Below are 11,745 nucleotides of genomic sequence, written 5' to 3' on the forward strand. Positions count from 1 at the left end.
TCATCCCTTTCACAGTTCCTGCTAAATATATTGCCTTGAGGTGTGCAGTAGACTATATTGAGCCTAAATTGGAGATTAAGTTCTAAGCATAGATTGAGATATCTTTTGTTGATGATTTTATTGAGATGAAAAATACTTTAATTCACATGTTCAACTACTTCAGATTTGTATTCATATGTTCCAAAATTGCTTTGCGCTTTCCCTTAAGAAGAATAGTTTGAGTTTATGCTATGATTACATTGCCAAAACCATTTGATTATGGGATTTCTTATGATATTGATCAAATAGAGGCATATGATGTGTGCAACATTCATAATTGAATCCTCTAGAATATACTCCTTATGCACATATAACTCATTGTGAAAGTTTAAGAGATGTTCCTGATCCAATTTCTTTGCTACCTCTACCATAGAAACCAAACTTCTAAGAAAAGGGCTTCAATTTAAACTCTTTAGGATAAGAGTTTTATTGGCTTATGGGGAGTTGATGTAAAACCAAGAAGAATATTTCTTCAATGTTATACTTTTTTATAATTTAAAGATTTATTTTAGTTTAATTTAATTATTAGGATTATCTATTTTTATTTTTATTTAGAGGGTAGGATTATTAGTTATTGTTTAGATGTTGATTAGTTTTGAATTCGAATTAATTTTGTCTTATCTTATAAACTCTTTTTTTATTCTTGTATGTTATATTGTAACTCAATTTATATAAATATGAATTTTATTGCTTGTAATAGATTTTTAATTATTAAATGATGAATAGCTATTGAAAGATTCCCTTCTCATTATTCTTTCTCTTCCTTAATCGACATGACTCATCTCTGCTGACATGAACTTTCTCATGAGATTCTTATGAAATTTCAAGGAAACAAGCTATAAGATTTGTGCTATTGTACTGTGCCATTTCATCCATGTACAACACTACACTGGTGTTGTACTAACCAATCCCTACTAACTTTTTTTCATATTCCATCGTCCTTCTTTGTTCAATTCCCTTTCATCCAAGGGAGAAGTCAAACCAATTTAGAAGGAAAAAAGACAAAGAAGATCAAGAAAAATTTCATTATCAATGATCCATCATTAAATTGGCTCAAACATCAATCTTTTCTTGTCCTTCATTTGGTATTAGATTAGGCACCTTTTGCATCATTAAGCCATGGTTTTAATCAACTAGGTATGAGTAGCATTCCTTACTCAAACCTTCGTGATCAAAATAGGTATGGACTTTTCTCCTCCTACAAAGAGAATAGCTATTCTTTCCTACCATTTAAAATCCAATATTATAATCTTCAAAGACAACATCTAAGTCATCCATTTACTTAAAATATTTTAAGATCATTTGATAATCAATAGGATACCTCAAAATATTTTGAATTGGTGGTTTTGGTTGCATAAGAAGACACTCGTGGTTTTTAATAGGTAGAGTATTTCAAAGGATTTCAAATTAAATACATGGATTATGATCTTCAAGCTAAAGAGAATGTCATTTATTTTGATCTATAATATGAAAAATATTTGTAGACTAAAATTTCATCATTTTTCATAATAATTTAAAATTTCATGGAGCATGTTAAAAAGAAGAAGATAGGACTATAAAAGTTAAGTTTTACTCATATTTCACTTAGCGTAACTGTCCAATATAAGCTAAATATCATCTCAATAGTCAATATATTTAATCTTTAGCTATTTGAATGTCTCTACACATTGAAATCAACGTTACCACCTCATGTAGTTGGAGCAATCCATTGAGAAACCATTGATCCATTTGATTCATGATCAAATAATCTTATAAGTTCTCGCAATCATGCATGCCATAAAAGCCACATATAGTTATATATATATGTTTTTAAAGTTAATCTATAGTTTGATCAATTGGACAGAATGCTCAGTCCAGTGCCATTTTTTCCTCTTACTTGGGGGAATCCAAATACAAGATTAACTCTAATGAAATTGATCTCCACTTGTTAAACTCTTGTATGGCGAAGTTCGGGAGATCATATCATATCTCTCCTCATTTGAGGACATCTTGTGCTTCCGTCCTTACGAAAAATGACCCTTTTAATGCTTTTAGTTTATTTTATAGGAACCTCTGCTAAAGACAGAACTCGAAAATCCTGCTTTGCTGGCAGGAAATTGGACTCAACTATGTGCAACTTGCAAGGTAGAAAATTTTGTAAACTTTGTTTATTTTACCCAGTGAGTTGAAATTCCCTGAACTTTTGATTCAACTGATATTAACATCATTGGTCAGATCGTCAGGCCTCTTCGGGCGAAGCACTGTTCCACATGCGATAGATGTGTTGAACAGTTTGATCATCACTGCCCATGGGTATCAAATTGTATTGGCAAGGTGCTCTAATCTATTCTTTTATTATTTTCTTATTTTCTGTTGCGCTTTACTTTTCAATGCAATAATTTGATAATATTGTCAAGAACAAATTTATGTTTCTCTTATAAATCACTTCAAACTTAAGAACTTATCTCTGCAGAAAAATAAATGGGATTTTTTCATGTTTCTTCTTCTGGAGGTCTCGGCTATGGTTATTACTGGTTCTGTCACAATTATAAGTATGGTTTTTCCAGGATTTTCTCTTTTCTTTATGTTTCTTATTTTATATGCAATATTAAGCCGGATGCATCACAAAATCCAAACTATATGCAGGAATTGCAACAGATCCAACTGCCCCGTCATCTTTTGGTGCATGGCTAAGTCATTCTGCTATCCATCATCCAGGCGCATTGTCATTTATTGTAATGGTCTTCCTTCTTTTCTTTGGAGTGGCAGTATTAACTATCGTACAAGCACAACAGGTATGCAGAAGATATTGACTTTGCTCTCTTGCCTAGAAGTTATTTCCATCATTACGAATCATGGAAAACAATTAAAAAAAAAAAAAAAAAGAGTTAGCCACTCAAAATTCCCTTATCATCATCATCATCATCATCATCATCATCTTCATCTTCAACAACAAAAGCAGACTTATCTTTTTAAAAAAAAAACAGGCTTATTTCAATCTCAACTATTTAGGTCAACTTCAGGATTTTTTTTTCTCTCCATTTATTCTGGTTGATTTCCATATAGGAATATTTATTCTGTGCGGAATCTAGATCCCAATAAAAATGCGCCATATCTAGTACCGAGCGGTACCACGGCTCGGTACCGCTCGGTACCTAAGCGTAAACCGGACAGTTCTCCCGTCCGGTGTCCGCACTGAATGATCTCTCGATAGAGGCCTTAACTCATACTTTAATCTGCCAAATGATATACTTTGACCGAAGGGAAATAGAAGACCCTAAATCTTTCAGTTTGTTTACCTTATTTCACACAGATTTCCAGGAACATCACAACAAACGAAATGGCCAATGGTATGCGATATAGCTATCTCAGGGGACCAGGTGGCAAGTTTAGAAACCCATATGACCATGGTGTTCGCAAAAACTGCTCGGATTTCTTAATAAAGGGCTATAATGAGGACATAGAAGTGGCAGAACAGAATTTGCATTCTGAAGAGATGAGCATGATTCAGATGACAAATGTAGTCTCACAACAGAATGTTGAGAACCAAGCCAACCATGCAAATGGCAACGGCCATGTTTGCATTGATGTGGACTCCAGAGGTTCTACTAGGCCACATGGGCACGTCCATACATCAAAGTGTAGCCATGGTAAAAGTAGCACCAATGGCAGCAGCAGCAGCAGCAAAGGCAGCAGGGTTCCATTTGGACTGGGTCTCGGCCTCGGCCGGAACAATGCTCGTCACAGTTCTCGTGCAGTCCTCGCCACATAGCTTCATGGAAGCACTCGTAATGAATAATCATTTGTTGCAGTGATGATGACTGGCCTGAAACTCTGCAGTTTGCTTGTTCATATTTTCCATTTATTTCAAAGGAAGGTTTTGGTTCCATCCAGATTTTGGATAGGCGTTGAAAATTGTTGTGTTCGAAGAAGGATCGTAGAATTATATGTCAGACAGATCGTAGGTGAAGGGACTAGTTATTTGTTAGATGAATCAAATTGTATTTTATACCAAAATATGTGAATTATTGCTTGCTCTTTGAACTTTTTTTTGGATATATTTGAGAGCGAAGAACGCCAGCTAATACCATAGAAAATATTATTGATGGTTCTTCATGAAGTTAGCATTTGTATGTTGTGCTGCTAATTGTGTCCCCAGCCTATTTGGTTAAAATTTCAGGTTCTAGTACCAAATGTCTCCTTAGACAATCTATGTGTATGTTAATCTAAATCTAGAACTTGTTGGAATTTTGAAGTTTGTTTTTTATGGGTTAATTTTTGTACTAAAAAATTATTTTAAGAAGCATAAAAAAGCTGTCACAAACGAAACTTAAGATTTTGTTTTGTATACCTTTTTCATGACTTCTTAAAGCATCTTTTTAGTACAACAATATTAACTTTTGTACTAGAAAGTTACGTTAAGAAATCATACGAAATTTTTATTTAGTTATTTTGTCCTAATATGAGTAATTGAGCTACCATAATAACAATAATAATTTTTTTTCCCACTATGTGATGTGGGGTTTAGCTATATGTTTTTTTTATTGTCTTATTAAGAGTTAAATTCTTATTTAAATTTAATAAAAAATGATCATTTAAAAAAAAAGTTGCATCCACTAAAAGCACTTTTTATTGTTTAAAATTAGTCCCTCTATAGAAACTTAGAGGCAGCAAGCTTATATTAAACTTAAATCAAAGGTTTAGAGAGTTTTTTTTTTAAAGAAAACCAAGACTTTATTTAGGATAGTTTTTACCATTATTTTTTTTTGTTACTTTCAATAATTTTTTTTTTTTTTGCAAAAAAATTGTTTTAGAAATTAGTAAGAAAATTGTCCCAAAGATGTCGAGGTCCTATGATTGATTTTAAATTATTTATATATTTGGGTTGAAAGCTTAACCCCTAAAAGCATAATAGCGATTTGGGTAGTACATAAAGTGAAGAGCAATGGCAATTTTAAAGCCCACAAAATCAATCAATTATATAAGCATAAAAAAAAAAAAATGTCCATGGTGCATTGGATTTTATAATAGTAAAAAAATAAAAAAAATAAGTTTAGTTAGACCATGGTTTTTAAAACTTTGTAAAAAAATTTCATTCATAAATAAATGTTGATTTATGGGGTCTACAAATTAAGCTTCACTATGACACACTTAGAATTGTATCATTTTGGATCACCCTACTTGTCTAATAGTTTTCTTAAACTAAAAATAGATTAATAAAAGTAAAAAAATGCGCACACACAATCATCAAGAAAAACGTAGATTTTTGCTAAATTTTTATTTGGACTAACTTATCATTGTACTAAGTAAGCATATTGTGATGTCTATAGAATGACATAATAAAGTATTTGCAAAGAAATATATCTCTATTATAGTAAACATAATAAAATGTAGTTAACATGTTAGCCCATCATTACATTACTCAACCAAGAGATAAGAAAATTCAATCAAGTTTTACAAATGAAATGAATTACAACAGTTTTAAAATAACTAAATTAATATTTTATGATCAACCAATAATCATATAATATATGTTTTTATAATTTAGAATATATAATAAATTAAGTTCAATGAACCTTAATTTTAACTAAAATAAATCTATATAAATAAATTTGAAAAACATGCAATCAAGTTTCTCAATGGATGCAACGCATCTTGGTCTGTTGGTCGGGAGCTTTGACTACGAACTAAGAGGTCTTAGATTAGAGTCTTGCATATGTGATGTGTGTATGAGTTTGCTTTAATTGAGCTAAATTTTTCCAAAAAAAAAAAAAGTTTCTCAAAGGCTCAATGATGATGTAAATAAAAAATTTATTGCTAATATTCTAAATTTGAAGTATGTTTATACTAAATTTGTGTCCTAATACTCGCAAATTTTAATAACTAAATAGAAAAACTTAAAAATAATCATACTTTAATACAACTAATTTATAGCCCTCGAGGAAGTTTTTACTTAGAATTTGTCAGCTTTGACTTAAAAAAATGTATATTCCTAAAGTGATGGCTATGGGGCATTTAGAAAATTGTTTACTAAGTGCAAGTTAGTAAAATGATGGTGAGTCAATGATAATCTTTTTGAGACTTTGACACCTACCAAATAACAATTACTCTGGATGGATGATTTAGCAATCTTTTTTACCATTATTTTTATAAATTTCTTGATCATAAGTCATATAAGATCATAAAATAATGAGGATGCTGAGATAAGTCAAGTCATATGATTGGATAACTTAGATTTTGTTTGGGACAATTTTTAGCCATTATTTTTTTGCTACTTTGAAAAAAATTATGAGCTAGAAAGTTGCTATAAAAAGTAGTAAGAAAACTATCCCAAATGAAATCTTAGTGGGATAGACTTAAATCAATAAGCACTTGTGTTGTTGACGATGTTGTCATTCTAAATATGGAGAAATTATTAGGTGTAGAGTTCAAACGTGTTTTACGTCCAGACTCTAATAAAATATTGACATGTGGTTTTCTAATATTTATATTAATTTTCTAGCAACCTGACGACCCGACCTGGTCCATTTTTTATATTTTTAATAAAGAAATTTGTGAAAGTGCCCAAATATTTAGGATTTTGATGAGCATAATATCACTTTTGATACCTGCTGAGAAGAAAAGCGAGAAATAGGCGATAAGATGGAAACTAGTTTGGAGGATGCTACGCTCTCCAAGGAGATGAAAGCCTGTATGCAAAATGTCCAGGAAGACTTATTGCACACAACCATGGGAGATAAATTAGAGATACTATCGATAAATTTTAAACTCATCCTAAGTATCACCGTGTTTCTTGTAAATATAGAGTTTTTAGAGTTTAGGGTGCATTATTCAATTATTTATATATCAAATGTTGCGACGAAGCATTCTTATGTTCAACAACTATGTAAAATAACATTTATCACTTTTTTAAAAATTAATGTAAATATATAAATTTTTAGGATTTAGGGTGTATTCTTTAAGTTTTTTTATAATGTAATTAGTAAAATTATGTTAGAAATGTACTTATTTTTCCTAATACACACTATGTATTGTTGTTTATTGCTATGTACAATCTTAGATATAAGTTTATAACAATACACATTATTGTATTTGTTCATTTAAAAGCTTTTTGAATTTATACACAGATGTGTATTATGAAAATTATGTTGAAAATTTGTTATTTTTCATAATACACATTGTGTATTGCTATGTATTGTTATTTATTACATTATATTTTTGTGTATTTCTATATATTAATGTGTATTTGTATGTATATGTTTGTATTACTGCATATTATTATTTATTGTTATGTATAGCTATGTATTGATGTGTATTTTTTTGTATAAGCTAGTATCAAAGCTTATGCACAGAACAATTCATCCTCATCTTCGATTGAATTAGGAGTAGATATATTTTTCGTAGGTGACTTAATTAAATGTACTATTGGTAGTTCATCCTCATCAATGATGTTGACATCAGGAGGCATTACGGTGGCAGAGGATTCCTCGATGACATCGACAGTAGGAGGGTTTACAACAGAAGGAGCTTGAATGACGACATTAGAGGATGATGGACTAGATGAGGACAATTCTGTCGGATGTTACACTTTATCAGTTTTATATGTTGTAACATATATGTTCCAACATATTCTTTTTAATGATAATAACTTTAATCTCTAGCTGCCAATGTTCCAACACGTACTCCTAAACAACAACAATCCTCATTCCAAGTAGGTTACCCTTGAATCAAGCTTGTCTACCTCATTTAGCATAGAATTACACAGTGTGCACCATTCTATGATGGTGTGATGGAAGCTCTGCATGTTTGCATTAAGGATTTCTGTGCTGCTTGACGACTTCTTTGGTCTAGGTGGAGTGGGGACTTTCTGAGGAGAATAAAGGGGATTGCTGGGGGTTGAAGGAAGATGGAAGGTAGAGAAGGGACTTTTTGAGGAGAATGGTTGGGGTTTGAAGGGAGATTAATATGGAGAGGGGACTTTATGAGTAGGATGAGGGGGAGAAATATGCAGGAGGTCTGTGATGCCCGAAGATCTAACTTGAAAAGAATGTCAATCAATTTCTCATATATCATTTGTCTGATCGGCCCGGCCGATCGCCAAATCGTCCCGGGATGATCAGACCAGAAAAATCGTCCTGGACGGTTCCCAGAACTATTCTCAGGCCGATATTTTCTACAGTGCCGATCGGCCTGGACGATTTCAAATCGTCCTGGACAATCCTGAGAGAAAAAAAATCCAAATCAGAGAGGAACAGTAAGGGAACGAGGTCTCACAAGGTCTGTTTCCTCTTGAACAACGTCCTAGAGGGAATGAAAAATCTACACAATAGTGGTTAACACAATAAGCTCATAAATAAATCAAATTACCTATCACATTATGATGTGTAAGGAACCATGAGTACCTACCCATCCTCCATCTCATCAAATAATTCTGAGACCATATTTCGTTTTAAAATAAGTCAAAGGCTCAGTGAAGGAAACAATGTCTTGAGTTATTATCCCGAGGAGCTTCGATTGAAGTATGCTCCAGAAATCAAATCTGCAAATAATCAAATATAACATTAGACAATAAATTCTAAATGAGATAGAAATTAGAGAGATTTTTACATGTTGTTAGCACTCACAACTAGCAAAGGTAAAAATCCATTTCTATATCATAGTGATATGGATTTAGCAAACTTTTTGGCAATCCCATCAAACTAACCAACTAAGAAATCCCTAATGGTCGCTATTCACTTGTAAGATGAGAACTTATTCATATTCTGTGCAACACTAACTAGCCTCACTGGGGTTCTATAGCTATGAAATGAAAATAATAAATTGGACAACAAAAGTATGATAAATTTACTTATGATAAGGGCAGATGAAGTTAAATTTTGGAGTCTTGATATCTCATGTTTAATATCGCTTAAAGTATATGTTGATAATGTCTCACATTCCATGTTGAATTCAACACCTTTGTTTGACAATTCTATAATAAGAGTCACACAATATGTAATGAATGGTAGCTCATGCCCCTTGATGATGAAGCATTGCTTTGGCATATCCCATAATGATAGTAGCATATATATGCGGAGAACATTCTATTAGAATATAGGGATCTCCAAAAATTTATGTATGTATAATTCCTTTAATATGTCCTTGAAATCTTTGCCAAAAGTTTTAACGAAAGAGTTGCACATCACTCTAAATGTTGATGTTCTGTAATAAAAAAAATGATCTTTGGAACATACATCTATAAAATTGTATAAAGGGGTTAACAATATTTCCACCATAATTTCTCTCATAAATAATTGTGTAAAGGACTATATTGTAGTACTTAAAAATAGGTATAAAAAAACTACATTTCCCACATAATATCTCTAATACACATCTGTCAACAACCTAAAAAAGCTTTAAAATGAATAAATACAACAGTGCATTTTCTATAAGCTTGTATCACATCAATACATAATAATACATAACAGTACATTTTCCTATGCACATTTCAAGCTGTGTAAAAGCATGTTTTACAACAATACAAAATAATACATAACAGTACATAATAGATATTAGAAGAAAAAAACACTAAATTTCCCACATAATTTCCCAAATATACATTTGTGAACAATTACAAAAAACTTTTAAATTAACAAATACAACATTGTGTATTTGCTAGAAACTTGTATCACAAGAATACATAGCAATACACAACAATACATAGTAATACACAATAATACATAATTTATATTAAGTAAAAAAAAATCATATTTTATGTAAATTTTACATAGTTTATGTACAAAAGCATGTGAATATTTTAAACCCTAACAACTATTTTAGATAAACCATTTATAGAATAAATAGCTTCAGCATTTCAACATATCCAATGCTAAAGGATAGCTCTGGAGATAAATATGCCATTAACTTCAATGTCTGCACATAATAATTTATACTGGAAGAAGAGAGCAATCCTTGTTCAAAGATGAATAGCACCTAAACTTAGAGCTGAAAGAAAAGTAAAATGACTCCGAATGCCGGGACTTTTGGAATACCGCTATTTAAAAAAAAAAATTACGGATCGGGTTAAAGTTGTTCACCACTGATCCAGTGGACTAGTTTTGGTCATTGGGTCGCACGTGTCAGTATTTTATTAGAGCCTGGATATATAGCTACGTATGGATTCTGCAATTAATAATTTCTCCTAAATATGACAATGGTGATGGGGTCTCAGGCTAAATTCAACCTAGTTGAAGCAATTTAGTGTGTGGCCCCACTTTAATAGTGTATTATTTAGTATTTTGGATAGACAAAAATTTTGTTAGGATATTCTAATATAATTTTGGTTAAGATGGTTCTTGGTAACAGTAAATTCATTTTTAAATTAGTATTATATATGAAGAAATTATATTGCACTCATAAATCTAACAATTTTGAAATCTATATAACTAAAAATGGTATTAGAAGCAATTTTCTTTTTAGAATGCGTAAAAAATTTCACATAATTAAATTGAAGAAAACAGAGTAGAACCATTCTACATCCCTCTTAAATAATTCATAACCTAAATATTAGGGGGGAAATCCGCAAAAAGTGATGCATTAGCCTCTTTTTTAAATTAATTTTATACCTTTATTTGCCTTCAGCTTAGATTAAGCATTCATTTGGGATAACTTTATTATACTATTTTACTTTTCAAATTACAATCACATCTTTGTTTAGCTAAAACTCTCTCTCATAACTTTAAAGAAATTTCTATGCTAGAAACTTGCTTTTAATAACAATTTTTAAAAATGTTACTTTCATAAAACAATTTTAGAACCAATTTTTTATAAACAACAACAATATTTTCTAACCAGCTCTTTTTAGGTTTGCTTCTACCTTTCTTAACATAAGTCAAATCTAATACCTCTATTCTCCTAACCGGGTCATTGGAAGGCTGCCGTTTTATGTGACCAAACTATCTAAGGCGACTCTCTCTAATCTTATCTTCTAATGGAGCTACTCTAACCTTTTCACATATATTCTCATTTCGTATCCTATCTCTAAGAGAAAAGCCACTCATCCACCTGAGCATCCTCATCTCTGCCCCTCTTAACTTAATATTATGCTTCTCTTTTAATGGTCAACATTCAGCACCATAAAGCATTGCAAGCCTCATACCATCATATAAAATTTCCCCTTAAGTTTGAGGGTTACTTTTCTATCACACAACAAGCACGATGCATTCCTCCACTTCAACCATCCAACTTGAATTCTATTGATAATATCCCCATCTATTTCACCATTTCTCTGAACAATAGATCAAAGATATCTAAAACGTGTACTCTTATTAATAACTTGATCACCCAAAGTCACAATCCCCTCACTAAATTAAACTTACTGCTCTAAACTAATTTTTTAAGTGGGGTGAAACCATTTGGTTAATGAAAAGATAAACTTCTACATGCCACGATAAATTTTGAAAAAAAATTTTTTTGATGTATTTGTCTCAACTTTTTTGCTTAATCTATTGTGATGTTATAATTCATAATTAAAATTAAACTATTATAATTAATTATTTTATGACTAATATCACAACTTAATGGTAACATGACCTTAATTATCTTAAACAAACTAATTAGTTAAATTGAATAATTAATTAACTCTATTTTTTTTTATTAATTACATTCAAATTATTATAGATTTATCAAAGCTAATACATATATAATATTAATGAATTCTATTAAAAAATCTTGTTTACTTTTAAAATA

General features: G+C 31.1%; 1 protein-coding gene across 1 annotated transcript in view; it reads left to right on the forward strand.

Moving 5' to 3' along the window:
* Positions 1–4,062, forward strand: part of LOC110092898 (protein S-acyltransferase 24) — a 29,129-nt gene extending 25,067 nt beyond the window's left edge. Inside the window, exons 9-13 of the mRNA XM_020817591.2 lie at positions 2,086–2,163; positions 2,254–2,352; positions 2,492–2,570; positions 2,665–2,813; positions 3,332–4,062. Coding sequence (XP_020673250.1) covers positions 2,086–2,163; positions 2,254–2,352; positions 2,492–2,570; positions 2,665–2,813; positions 3,332–3,790 — 864 coding nt within the window. The 3' untranslated portion in view covers positions 3,791–4,062. The remainder of the gene's footprint in view (positions 1–2,085; positions 2,164–2,253; positions 2,353–2,491; positions 2,571–2,664; positions 2,814–3,331) is intronic.
* Positions 4,063–11,745: the final 7,683 nt, after the last annotated feature.

The sequence above is a fragment of the Dendrobium catenatum genome, unplaced genomic scaffold (assembly GCF_001605985.2).
Source record: "Dendrobium catenatum unplaced genomic scaffold, ASM160598v2 fragScaff_scaffold_1065, whole genome shotgun sequence".
Classification (NCBI taxonomy): Eukaryota; Viridiplantae; Streptophyta; class Magnoliopsida; order Asparagales; family Orchidaceae; genus Dendrobium; species Dendrobium catenatum.